At 35.8% G+C, this 14,712-nt stretch overlaps 1 protein-coding gene across 14 annotated transcripts in view; it reads right to left on the reverse strand.

The window, feature by feature from the left end:
* Window positions 1-14,712, reverse strand: part of LOC105033153 (uncharacterized) — a 53,691-nt gene that overhangs the window by 1,746 nt on the left and 37,233 nt on the right. For all 14 annotated transcript variants that reach the window (XM_073251915.1, XM_073251914.1, XM_073251913.1 and 11 more), the window contains 4 exons: window positions 10,841-10,933; window positions 10,693-10,758; window positions 2,900-2,946; window positions 2,053-2,754 (listed from right to left, as the gene is read on the reverse strand). In XM_073251915.1, the coding sequence (XP_073108016.1) occupies window positions 2,053-2,754; window positions 2,900-2,946; window positions 10,693-10,758; window positions 10,841-10,933 (908 nt within the window). The remainder of the gene's footprint in view (window positions 1-2,052; window positions 2,755-2,899; window positions 2,947-10,692; window positions 10,759-10,840; window positions 10,934-14,712) is intronic.

A 14,712-nucleotide genomic window follows, 5' to 3' on the forward strand; every position in this document is an offset into this window, starting at 1 on the left:
GAAAGAATGCCTTATGGGATGATGAATATTTGAGAGTACGATGCAGCTTGGCTAGAGGGTTGGACTGATATCCCTTCAGATTATGTTGATGATCCAAACATCTACGAGCGTCACAGACACTCGACAAGAAATTAAATACAGAGTACATCTTAAGGTTCGTATATCAGTTATTGCGCTTTGTACTTAAATATTTAGATACATTTTAATGCGTATTTTATATATTTTTTTCTTTAGTTTTAAGATGACATAGTTGAAATATAATGTAAATAAATATATGTTTGAAATTTTGGATCAAGAGTCTTTGTACCGCAACCTAACTCCATATTAAACCCAAATATGTCAATAATATGCAATATAATGCTATATTGAAGTTGTATTTATCAATTATTAACTTTAAAAATCCAAAAAAAAATTTGAAAATCGAAAAAAAATATTGTGTACCGATACCGGACCGGTACGCCTAGACGTACCGTGTGTCGGTACGGTATGGTACCGGTATCATACCGTACCGGTCCGGCACCGGCACGCCGTCCGGTACCGGTACAACAAATCTTGCTTTGTGTCACTCAATTTTTTTGGTAAATTGGTGGGGATGTCAGAACCATGGTTCGAAAACTTAACCTCTCCCTAATGGAAAGGAATGCCAAGAGTCACAATACAAAGTGACACACGGAAAAGAACCAAGAGGGGGCAAGACATTTGATAAAGTACTGATTCAACCTTCACCAAACCTAATATTTTGATGCATATGCAAGAGCAAGTAGCAGCACCAGTAGCAGCAATAACAGCAGCACTAAGCAGTATTAGTAGCAGCATAGCAGTAGCTACCAGTAGCAGAAGCATAATAGCAGCAGTAGAGCATTGGTAGTAGCAGTCGCAGCAGCAGCAGCACGAGGTAGGAATTTTTGAAATGAGCTCTCTTATTATATGCTTTCTAAAAGTTAGCATGGGGGAAAAAAAAAATCATCTCCTGGCAGCCTCTCTTTTATTTACTTAAAAAAAGAGAAAACAAATAAATGGCCTCAACAGCTAGCCTTTATGACAAAGCAAATTTTGGGTAGAAAACTCTATTTGTTAATGTTGGATTTTTTTCTCCACAACACCTAGATTAACTTTATAATATAAATGATAAGTTGAATTTTCAGAAATTAGTACAATTCATTATTTTGACATGGTTCTCCAATCAGCTGATGCTTTCAAATCTCTAACAAATTTCACCACTATATAGTTATGCCATCATCTTTATCTAAATACTTTTTTCCCTATTTCACCTGGGGTATCTTTAAAATTTCTGCTGCTTTCTTTCCAGTTGAACACTTCAAGAACATGACAGAATTATGACAGGATTTAGTTTGAAGCACGACTGCATCAATATGTTGATGTGTGCCAGAGCTTCCTGCCCTGTGCCACACAGCGGTACTCTGATGCAATAGTTCTTCTAAAACATAACCTGAGATAATGCAATTTAGTATGTTCCAGATGTAGCTGCCAGAAAAAACACAATTTTGGAGCAAATTCTCCAGACCCCAATGCAATAGCAAGATGGCTTTGACTGCAAGAACAAAATCTTTATCAAATACATCTGAATCAACATTTGGCTGCACAGGACATATTCATAATTTTCGCTCATTCATGTCCTGTCAGAGAAGACTTCAAAAACAGAAAACCAATATCCTAATTAAGATAGTACAGGAAAATAGGAGATGAAACACTTCAAAATGTAGGAAATTGGTATCTGAAATAAAACCTGCTTGGCAAGAAGTATAGCGGCCAACAATTCTATGGCAAATGCAAAAATGGCAAAACCATGAACAACTCCAGGAGATGCATTACAGGTATTAGTTGACAATTTTCCTTTGCATGCAGATGCAAGTAACATCACTCTGAATTTCAAACAAACTTTTTCAATATATCACAAGAGAAATCTTATTAGAGATGAAAAATAGAATTCTGATGCAAGGACATTAACAGGAATTAACAGCAAAAAAATATCAGAGATTTTCTTCTTAATATTCTAGATAGGAAAAAGTTACATAACCAACTAGTAAATACCTGCTTCCAAGTTCTTCAACTTTTGCACTAAGAACTTTCAGCTGATTGTGCACCAGCCCACTGTTGTCGGCAACCCATTGCTGCATCTGAGGAACTCCAATGGGGAACCAATTTGTACCAACCGGAAAATCTTTGGGTGGACAAGTTGCATGACTCAGAACAGCTGCAAAATTAAAAGCCACCAGCCTCTGTTGTAGCTCTTTTTCATTTTTGAAAAGCAAATTATTCCACAAGTCTATGTTCGCTTCATCGTTATTTAATTTACTTAGTTTATGCTGTTCTCCTTTAGGTATACCAGCTTTTTCCTCACTTAGCATCAATCTTCTACAAATGATGTTGAGAAGGTGAATTTTGCGAGAGCTGATCTCCGGCAGCATACTGTGGACATGAGACAAGATCTTTTCACTAGTAATGCCTGACTGATAGTCCAGAAACCAACTTGAGATCCATTTGAACAGTAAATTTTCCACAAAAGTAGGATTAATTTTTTTAAAAGCTAGCAATGCTGCTACAATATCCCATAGGACAAGCAGCTTGTCCACATTTTCATAAGTTTTTAGAGACTGCAGAATTTTGGTTTCCCAGTCAAACAAGTCTCTCTCAGACAAATCAGATGAAGGTTCAGAACTAAGGTGCTTTTCAGATGGAATTTCAAGTGACTGGCCTCCAATCCAGAAAAACTCGACCACTGCCTTCTGAGTCCTGCATATTTTCAACAAGAGTACTTTAATTTCAGAGTGATAGACAAATATGAAATATCTAATCTATCAGAAAAAAATGCCAGTCTCAAGGTTTTGGCATTGCTTATTCTATCACTGATTTACATTCTTCTTAGAAAGACAACTACCTGGCCTGATACATTTGGTTCAAAAGATTGGCATCAAAGCTGCGGACCTGAAATAAGAGCAAATCTTGGTTTGAAATCGTACAAAAGAATACAGTTTCCAAGATAAAATAAGAAAAGAATAAATTATTGACAATGAATATTGCAGGAGGTCGTGTGTATATGCAACAAAACAACCAATGGCATTGCCAGCCCCGCTTAAAACAGGTTTAAAATCATGAAAATGGCCACAACGTACACCAATTTTGTTAACATAAATGATTTCAAATAGCAACTTCCCCAGCAGCATCTTGCATCTAAGACCAAACAAAAAAATCCAACAGAAACAATTCTGAGTTCCATTCTACACTAAAAATAAAACATGTCAGGTAACTGGATATGAAACCATAAATTTGTATTCATATGGTTTATGTGAGACCTGAACTCTCATCCAAGATTTTTGTTAATGCTCACATTTCAAGAAAAGAAGTTATAGATGTCAATCAAACAAATAAACCATTTTGCAAGAAGATAATAATGAAAATCAACCTGAAAATGTACTCCATTTTTTAAGCTAGCAAATGCCGACCATAACATATTACCAAAAGCAACACAATGTGCTTACAATGTTATAAATCAAATCAACAGCATAACTCTTATACAACTCGAAAGGAAAGTGTTAAAGTATAAGAGTTTTTTGCCAAAGTGATGACCTATAAGAAATATAGATTTTCAGCTTGAATAGTAACAAGCCTTCAATAAAACAAAATTTCCACCAGAAGCCACAAAATAGAATATTGCAAGCAGCTTGTTATTAGAATGAAAGTACAATTTGGCTTTAGTTTTCCAGAACTAAAAACTTTAGCAAATTGTCTCTCCCTTTCTAGAACCTGACCATGAAAAAATATAATAAAAAGGGTAATGATAAAAAAGTTGTGAGCTATGACTATAAAAATAACCACAAAAAAATAACAAGCAATAAAAGTGTTATTTATTTCAGTCACTAGCTGAGTATGAAAATTTTGTCCCACATAATAAAAAGTATTTTTTCACCTACCATAGAGATATGAAACTTCAAAGTAATATTTTAACTTATTTTTAGTAAAATATTATTTTATTTTTATGAAATGCAAACTATCGAATAAGATCTGGTTTGTGGTAGCTATAATCATATAGCCAAAGTTTTAAATTCTATGAGACAGGACTATCTTGGTTTGTCCATAGAATGAGACATGCCACTGTCCTAACCAAGGTCTGCTGTACCGGTACCAGTGCCCATACCGACGCCGAACCGGTACCATGCGGTACCGACACACGATACGCTCCAGCGTACCGATTCGATACCGATATAATTTTTTTTTGTTTTGTTTCATTTTTTTTTCAAGTTATTAATTCATAATTATAACCCAAAATTACATTATATTGCATATTATTGACATATTTGGATTCAATTTTTGAGTTCCGTAACGGTACAGAAAATCTTGATCCAAAATTTTAAATATATATTTATTTACATTATATTACAACCCTATCATTCTAAAATTAAAATATATATATAAATATGCATTAAAATATATCTAAATTTTTAAAGTACAAAACACAAAAAATAATATACTAACCTCAAGATCTGCTCTGCATTTAATATCTCGTCGAATGTCTGTGACGCTCGTAGATATCTGAATCATTAACATAGTCTGAAAGAACATCAGTCTATCCTTCTCATCAAGAAGCATTGTACTCCTGAATATTCATCCCATAAGGCATCCTCTCTGGATTGTAAGATATCTCAGATCTCTCAAACTCTGGCTCTAAGAAGTATCCTCGGAATGATGGTATGGCTATAGAAGAGTCCATCCAAATATGTCTGTAGCAAAATCTAATCCGTAAGATGCTCCAAGCTGCATAGGATAGTAACCATTAGAAGATACCTCGGATGCACCATATCCATATGGATCATAAAGTGACTGCAGATAATAGGATCCATAATGCGAGGATCATCTAGATACATCCATGGATCCTACTCCACGTACAAGATCGTCTGCAGCTGCATCGTGTGTTGAACGATCTCCAGGAGCCCGTCGTCTATATGAAATCGACTCCCCATGATCTCTATCGACTCGTCTACCATGATCCCTATCTTATGTGGCATGTGTAAACTGAGACTCATCGGTAAATCAAATATCATCCTTCGATTGTATCTTATAAGCAGTGATCTCCTATCCTCCAGTTCCTCCTTGATCATCAGATCCATGACTACTACTACTAGTACATCATCACTCTTCTTGATCTCCGAATCTGAACAAGATAGCTCCTGTACTCTCGAGAGTGGTGCACGCATAACTGTCTTTTCTTTTTCTCTCTTGTGCTCCTCTGTGATTGAATTTTCTATGATTGAGAGGATGGATGTCTTGTGGATGACTGCCGACCTCGTCTAAATATTTGTCGCTCAAACCTCTACAAAGATATACGGACATCGAGTCCTGTGATGAATGAGTCCTCTGTGTCCCCTCAGACTATGGTTGATCAGCTGGAACCTTATGTGGAATATTTCTTTCTGCCCATTGCCTTGAATCCACCCTGATCTCCCTAGCTACCATACTGGCTGGTCGTGGAGGGTACCCCGACTCATCAAGCTTTGATTTTTGCTGCTGACCTGCAGACCATCCGATGATCGGATCGTCGTCCTCGTCAGCATAATCATCTAATGTCGAATCAGTGTACTTCAATTGTATTTTCTCCTGAATGTATTTTAGCCTCAACCTCAGATTATAGTGAACATATGTAAGATCATTGAGGTGCTTTTGTGTCAAATAATTTCTCTATTTGCTGTGGATAAGGACGAAAGTTGATCAATTACGCTCACAACCACTAGCAGAGACCATCTAGGAAAAAATGCGGACAGCCACACCTCTCAAATGTTCTGCAAACATTTCAAAATGAATCCATCATTCAGCTGCAAAAGCAAAATTACATATCAAATTTCATGATATTATTAGACATTTGATGTCGATCTATGCTGCTCATTATTGATATGTAATTTATCTGGATTCATCTGTTTTTTGTTTACGACAGCTAATGAGACTCCAAAGCTGTCTGATCTCTTTCTAAACTGTTTCATGTGTGAAAAAATATATTTATTAAATTTATAAATATATCATCGAGTACAGATCGAATTCAATTGAATAATTACATCTATTTTAAATTAGCATACCTCTTGCAGACACAAGGATACGATTTCTGCATCGGACACTATCTTATATATCACATTACGAAGAGCAGCAAGAAACTCGTTATCCATATCTATCTCAAGAATGGTATACTGGAGTCTCGAATTCAAATAGTAAACTACAGATAAATTTTATAATTGATTAAGTACACTTTTACAAGTATAAAAAAAATATTTTAAAGTATTTTTGAATCCATGCTTATCGACTAGATGTAAATCTCTACCCATCTGATAGTCCCAATGGTACTCAACGATGTTAATGAATTCTTGAGCATGCTTCGGATCATTTTCACTGATCTATTTCTTTACCCTCTCCATCATGTAATATAAGAAGCTCATTTAGGAGTATTTTTCACTATCCACGATGTGAAGCACCTCGTATAATGGCTTAATAGCCTTCACTATCTTCTCAATTCGCTGTCAGAATGACCGACTCGTCATCAAGTTCTCCACATCATTTCCATCATGCCGGCCCTCGCATATCTGCTCTCCTGCCACTCGGCACTGACAAATATCTGACGTAAGACTGCTTTCTTCTGAAGAAAACTATCAAATGCTATGTAGTTGGTAGCAAATCATGTGATATCCAATCTTAAGATCTCTCCCCCAGTATACGTCCGCATCAATGAAGAATCCATGTGTGATTGTAGATGAATCTAGTAATAGTTTGGATAATATCCGCTACCTGCTGCACCCTACGAATCTTCTCAATATCCATCGATATAAGATCAATGCAATGTGCAGCACATGGGGTCCAGTATATCTGCAGTCACTGCTCCATCAGCAACTCTCCGACAGTTTTATATTGTGGCCCATTATCTATGATGACTTGCACGATGCTGACCCACTGGATCAATCAACTCCATCAGATCAAAGATATATGCAGCATCGTGCATCTTATCTGAAGCATCAATTGAATTGTAAAAAAATATTTTTTCATCACAGTATGTCAAAAAATTAATGATGCTCCATCTAGTAGGACCGATCCAACCATCACACATCACTATCAGTCCGTATGCAGACCATTTATTCTTGTAAGAAGCAATCCATCTCTGCAGATCCTCCTTGTTACTGTCAAGAAGCTGACCATAGATGTCTTTAGATCCTGGCGGATCTACATCCTGACCAATAGCCTCTATGGCTGAAATGACAAATCGATAGTAAAAATTACCTACTGCATTTGCGGGAATATGGCTGAAATGAAACTATAATCCAATAACTTGCCACATATCCTTCTTTTTATCTTTTTTCACCATAGTATCAATCCTTTGCTGCTTTAAATTCTTGCTGAGAAAAGCATATGGATCCAAATCATGGATGGTGGCTCCTGCTGGAATATCTCTGAAGGACCTACTGCCAAAAGCTCCTAACAAAAATGACATGTTGTCTGCTCCCTCTACCATCGGGCTCTCTGACTAAGATAGTCCTGAACTCGAATTCTCCCCCATCGATCGCTGATCCAGATTCCGATTCATAGCATGATGGTCCAAATCGCTCTTTATACCTGACCATCTCCTACCGACACTGATCATCCAAGCTCGCCTGAATGACAGCCTCAATCTGTGCCTCATCATCTGGAGCAGAAGCCTCCTCTAACTCTTTAGAGTGATAAGGTGACTGCAGCTCGACGGTCCACTTTCGTCTTCTTCTGCTTTGCCCTTTCCTTCATTGCTTTCGAATCAACGAAGTACTTCATCAACTATCGAACCTCTTGTGAGCATTTCCGACATATGGACACATCAGGATAACCATCAGTCAGGTACTGCTTCAACCTAGTCACCCCTCCTCCCTTGAACTCTGTGTTACACCATTTGCATTTCTAATGATACCGAGCTGAAAGCATCTCGCCATGATCCCAATCAATGTCACGCTCTGAATCTTTCTTACTCATTTTTGCAAGTATAACAAAACATGATAGTTTAATAATTATTAAAAAATATTATATATAAATTCAAAAAAATTAATAATAATTTTAAAACTCATAAATTCAAAAAAATATGTTATATGTTTCAAATAATATTTTCAAATTAACTATAATATAATACTAATTTTACATATTTTTTATTTGATAACTTTTTTATTATTTAAATAATTACAAAAATATTTTTTAATTTCAAAAATTTCAAAAAAAACTGAAGATAGATTCAAGTAGCTTGAATCATTCTAAACATGATTCTGAAATTCTGATTTTTTATTTTTTAATTTATTTTTTTAATAATTTTTTAACAAATAAATATATATATTTTAAAAATATATAATTAATGAAAATCAACAATTGTCACGCTCTGAATCTTTCTTCTTACTCATTTCTGCAAGTATAACAAAACATGATAGTTTCATAATTATTAAAAAAATATTATATATAAATTTTAAAAAAAATCAATAATAATTTTAAAACTTATAAATTTAAAAAATATGTTATATGCTTCAAATAATATTTTTGAATTAACTAAAATATAATACTATTTTTACATATTTTTTATTTGATAATATTTTTATTATTTAAATAATTATAAAAATATTTTTTAATTTCAAAAATTTTAAAAATAATCCGAGGTTAGATTCAAGTAGTTTGAATCATTCTAAACATGATTCTGAAACTCTAATTTTTTATTTTTTTTGAATTTATTTTTTTAATATTTTTTTATGAATAAATATATATATATTTAAAAAATATAATTAATAAAAATCAACAATTTTAGTGTCATCATGTAGATCTTTCAAAGATCTATCACATATGATCAAATCATACCAAAATCATAAAATTTTGATATGATTCTCTTATTTTCTTACTTCTTCATTCTTATCCTTTTTTAATCACAAAAATATAAAAAATAAAATATTTACTAAAAGAATAATACATTACCTTACTTTCGACCAAAAATCAACATCTCTTCGAACCAGTGTTGCAATTTAACGTAATTTTCTCCCTTTTCTAATTTTTTTCATGTCATTGAACGCCTGAGAGCTCAAGAGTTCTCTAAGAGAGCTCTCGGGTTTCTCTCAGAGAAAGCATCTGGGCTGCCACTAAATGACAACCCAGATCCCACTACACCCCCCCTCCACCTCCCCCCATGTGGGTTGTGTCGATATGATTCGGTTCAACGTCGAATCGAACCGAACCGCACTGAGCTATATCGCCCGATTTCGGGCGGTATAGCCCCGAACGATGCCAAACCACTTGGTTCGGTGCAGTTCGGACGTCTTTTCCAGAAAAAAAGACCGAATCTGATCGGCTGGCCACTGATCCGATTCGGTGTGTCCAGTACCGGGTGGTTCGGCCTGGTATGGCATTCCCTGATCCTAACCCATCTTGACACTTGGGACAGGAGATGTCCCAAGATGTGCCAATTTTGGGATGATGGGATAATGGAGGAATGGTCCTATCCTGACACTCAAGATGGATATCCCCATCCTGCTATCCCACAGGATGTCCTATCGAAATTTGAGACCATGATATGACAAGCTTGTAAAAGTTGCAAATAACTTGTTACTGCACTTAGTTTTTCCCTACAAAACTTCCTTCAAGCAGACCAGCAGCAAGTGCTGTAAAGTTCCATACTAGTAGTTTCCATAGGATCTTCTTGCAGCATCACTTCAATTTTTCAGTTTTTCGGTTGCATGGTAATTCTGGCCTGTGCACCCAAATAGGTCATTAGATAAAAGGAGAAATACTGGGCTAGGGAACCAAGATTGATTGAAAACTTCATGGTGGCAGCCTGGGAGGGGCAGGGGCAGAGAGCTGGCTTTGATTGAAAACTTATGGGAAAGTGTTTGGTTTGGTGGGCATGTTACAGGGGAAAGCTCGTGGAGCAAACGTATGTGTGGAACCCCTTGGCTCCATCCTTGTTTGCCACTACAGGCCAAGTCCCCATTGCAAACTATGAAAGGGCAAAACAGGTCTTTTGCTATGTTTTAAAGTGAGTGATAGCAAGTCAGTCAAAACACAAATAGGCCTTGTTGCCTGACAAAATGAGTCTTTACAACTTGAAGTTCTCTTTTCAGCAGAAATTTGAGAGAACGGTTCAATTCTAATTTTGAAAGAACATAACAAGTCTTTCTGACTTGGATTTTCCTCTTATGAGCAAAAATTTTAGTCATGCCATTCAAAGAGCTCTTGAAGTTGATTCTTATTGAGGTCTAGAGATCCCAAGTTTTATCAACTCTTTATCATGTCCCTACTACAGTCAAATTGTCGTTCATGGCTCCCATTTCATCTTGCCGAGAGCTCTTAGAGTTAGTTCCAGTATGAGCTCATGATGCAAACTGAAAAATAATCACTCCATCCCCCACAGAAGCTTTCAATTTTTTTTAAAAAAAAATGTAATCACCATCACATGATTTAGTTAGAATGTATGATAATTAATGCAACAAAGATTGGTATCAAGCACTTGAAATGCCTCTGATTTGATGTTATATGTCCAGATCAGCAAAATTTAGTAGCTCAAAAACTGCAAGGACTCATTTCTTTTACCCTTAAAATTGTAATAGACAGTTCAGTTGGCAGTAAAAGTGTAGGTCATATACTTAGAGGCAGTAAACGGAACAAACTAGAGAAAAAGATACACAAGATCGTGTTGGTCACACATACCACAGCAACCATCAATTCTCCAGGAGATGGTGCAAGACCAAAACATTGATCAGAGACTTGTGAAAGCTGCACATGAATTTCATAATCCATCAAAAACCAAGAATTTTTATGGGTATAACAATAAATAATGTAAAGCATTAAATCTTACATCTGTTGAGTTCCTGAGCCAAGGAAATTTTGAAGGGAAAGGCACTTCATGAAGATGGTTCCCATGCATGACCCAACTACGGACAGAGTTATTCTATCATCACAAAAATATAGTTGTTTCAGTAAAAACTGCAACATCCATGGCCTCCAAAAATGGGAGGGAGGGAGGGGAGACACAAACACACACACACACAGAGAGAGATTAAATTTGATGCTTTAATGTGATATGTCACCACAACACATTGTCTAAGTGACAATAAAATTTTGTTGTAACAGGTTTGTCATGAATGGCAGAAAGTTAAGGAATCAAGTACGGCTAATGATAAATCATTGATATGAGATAACTTCTACGTTTTTATGACAGTCACACATGGCATATGATACAGCTTATAAATATTAGGAACATTGAACAAATTATACCAGAATGTAGGCTTATAAATGTGGCAGATTTACTTCTTAAATTCTGATTCACTTTAACAAGGGGTGTGAAATTTCATTGAGCTAGCAGAAAGAAAAGAAGCTACAGGAATATAGAAGAAAAAAGAATAAATTTAATGATCAAGAGTACCACCTGATATGCAGATTCTTGATTGGTCAAACAGCAGAAATATTGTTATTTCACAATTGCATACAAATGATGGTGGAGTAGATAATACACAATTATAATTCCCTTACAAGCTGAATCTAAGTTAACTAGATCAAGAATCAGCCTATCACGTGACAACAATGTAGGAATTCGAAACTTGCTTGGGCCAGAACTAAGTGATAATTAACAAAACCAGTGCCGTACCTTTGATGACATTGTTTACCTAAATAAGGAAAAAATAATTAGTGTTACAAAGAAAGGTTGCCACTCTTAAAGGAGTAATTTGGGATTTGGCTATCAAGAAATTGTGGCATTATTCTGTTGTTTGGATACCATTGATTTTAAACAGAAATAAAGGAAATACATAGCATTGCTACAAGAGGTAGCAAAAAGAAGCCCCAAGAATCCTAGAGACATAACGGTGGTAAAAGACTTCATAAATATCGACCTATTACACAATGTGCAAGACAAAATGTTGTCCAATTGGCAATGCAACAAGCAGAGAGTAGCAATGTCACAGACGATTCAGAGTTGCATTTCAAGTGGTACCATCCACCCATCTATTTTTTCTGTATTTAGCTGTTGCCAGCAACAACCAAGCAGCATAAATTACACAAAGAAAAAGTGGACATGCAGGTTGTGCCTGCTGACCTGTTCCTTGTCTGTAGAACAGAATATTTCCAAGTTAGCCTGCAACAAGTAGCCAAAGCAACAGACTTCTAGATTCCTCTTTGACAATGAGGCACAATTGCACCCAAGAAAGCAAGCTCTGACATGTCCCAAGGTTTCAAGACAGGCCCTTAGTTCTGGCCTCTTTTGACCAAATCTAAGCTACAATTTACTTGTGTATCTCAGAAGGCCTTCTGTTCATGCTTCCTTTCTGAAGAAGATGGATATTCAATCACAGAAATTATTTTAGATGATCTCCTAAGGGAGAACAGCTGACCTAATAGTAAAAGGGTCAAAGAATAAACGAGGTGTTCTTTTTTTTGAAAAAAAAATAAGTACTCTTTTTTTTTGAAAAAAGAAAAAAATGACTCTCTCTTTGAGGTTTGGGGAAGGACTGTTCTGGTATAAGTATGCCATCATTTTGGGTTCTGAACTTGATTTATGGAGAAAATCACAGGAAAATAAAATTGGTGGTCAATTCAATTGACCTTTATACTGTTTTCCCTGTAAGAATTTAAGCACAGAATATGCTAGTCGGCATGGTACTTATACCAGACATACCTTGTTAGGCCCGGTCCAATATGTGGGAAGCATGCTAGTGCATGCCAAGCACCGGCACAGCAAGGCACATAAGAAGCCAGTGTCGTGCTAACACAGCACCTAAAAGGCTAAAACCTTGCTCTTATGTTCGTTCATGCTTTATTCTCATTTCCTGTCTTCTCTAGAATACTACCTTCATTTTTTCATATAAAACCTATTATCTTGTTTGCATCCAAAAAGATTATTCCCCGTTTAACCAATCCCTGCACCATTCACATTTCTCTTTAATTTTTAATTAATGCTGAAGCATATGTCACATCCAACCATCCAATAGGCTGTCATAAACTCTCTAGTTCCTTTTCCATATGGGACTCTAGATGATCACTTTGAAAAAAAAAGTCCTATAAAATTATCAAACCAACCATCAGCCCTTCCAACCTGAGTTAAAAATTCACAACTCAAACTAATTAGAAAAATTCAACGATACATAGATCTTAGGAAGCCAACTAACCTACGCAAGACCAGTGAAACTCATTCTGTCATCTCTTTCTTCATCATTGATGCACATCACGTGATCTTTTGGGCCAAGGACTGGTGTCTATCATATGTATCAACCTGATCCAATTTGAAGGAGCAAAAGTAAAGGTAACAAGTCTAATACTTATTTGCCAAAATCAGGGGTGGATGCAGCTGAGGGGAAGCACTAATTTGCCAAAATGCTTAAGAAGCAGATTTGGGTTTTGAGATTCTAGGACAATTCTAAAGTGGGTGCATTACCTTGCATAGAAGATTCTGGCTACCAAGTTCCAATATATGGATATAGAATCCAAAGCTTTAAGCTTGAGCTTTCAAACAACAAAATTTTATAAAACAAAAACAAGAGAGCATATTTTAACATATCGCCATCTAATCTGAAGATTGATCTATCAAATTCTCGGAAACAACTTAATAATAAATTCTGCATAATATAAGCAATCAATTGAAGTCATACATATGCAGGCACCCCTAAGGAATGGACGGAAATGGAGCAAGACTATAATTACATGATACATAATGCTCAAATGAAGTCAATAGTCTGGGCTGGCCCTAGTATAGGATTGTCTTAAGCTCATAACAAAAATCTGCATTTATGCCTTTTCCTTTGGGGGTTGTTCTGTTGTCTTTGAGTTTTTGTAAAACAGATCATAAAACATGATTCTCATAAAGCAGGTTTTATGAAAAACAAGGGGAAACCTGTTTTCCAGTAGAACTGTTTTTTTTTTTCAGGTTTTATGACTTCTAATTTTTGGCAAAACATGTTATGTGAAAAAAACCAACAACAACTTTTTTGCAGAGCTCATCCATTCGGAGTTTTTCTCAAGGTTTGAAAAACCGACCATACCGCATACTTCAAAGTTCAAACATTGGTTTTTTCTATGGACTTGATTTAGCAGAATTTGTCAACCAAACAGCCCCATGGAGAGAGCCAAAAACAGGTTCAAGCCGGAAGGAATTAGAAGCTGAGGTGATGCCTTCCCATCAATAAGCTGGCAGTTCTAGAAAATGATAAGATTAACTCCAGATGGGAGCAACTTTAAAAGGAATCAAGTCAGACTCATCCGATGATAATTCTGTTTGGTGAGAGTGAGAGAGCTGTAGTGGGTGTTGGTTTTTTTATTCTCATCTATGGTAGCACAAATGAATGAAAGAAAAATGAACTATCTAGCTTTTCATTTAATCAAGAGAGGGTGATCTAGTAATAGAGTTCTGCTAATAAGTCCTGAATCCTAACATCTAGAACCTCAGAAATGATCGATCGAAGCTTTGGTCATTCAACTAAGTCTTACTGTAGCTCAATCATTTGGATCTTAAACCCTAAACCAAGTCACTGGTTTTAAAATCATTGGCACATAAAATATTCTAACCTCATTACTTTATAACAGACAAACAAACCAGAATTATGAACCAGGCCATAGAATTAGATAATGATAATTAGTAAAGCATGTATATATCAAACTTGAATCATAACTTTACCCAGAAACTCCAACACATGCTGTGCTGATATAAAGCCCAATAGGCTGACATAAATTAATGATCCC

Source organism: Elaeis guineensis, chromosome 2 (assembly GCF_000442705.2).
Source record: "Elaeis guineensis isolate ETL-2024a chromosome 2, EG11, whole genome shotgun sequence".
In the NCBI taxonomy this organism is placed as follows: domain Eukaryota; kingdom Viridiplantae; phylum Streptophyta; class Magnoliopsida; order Arecales; family Arecaceae; genus Elaeis; species Elaeis guineensis.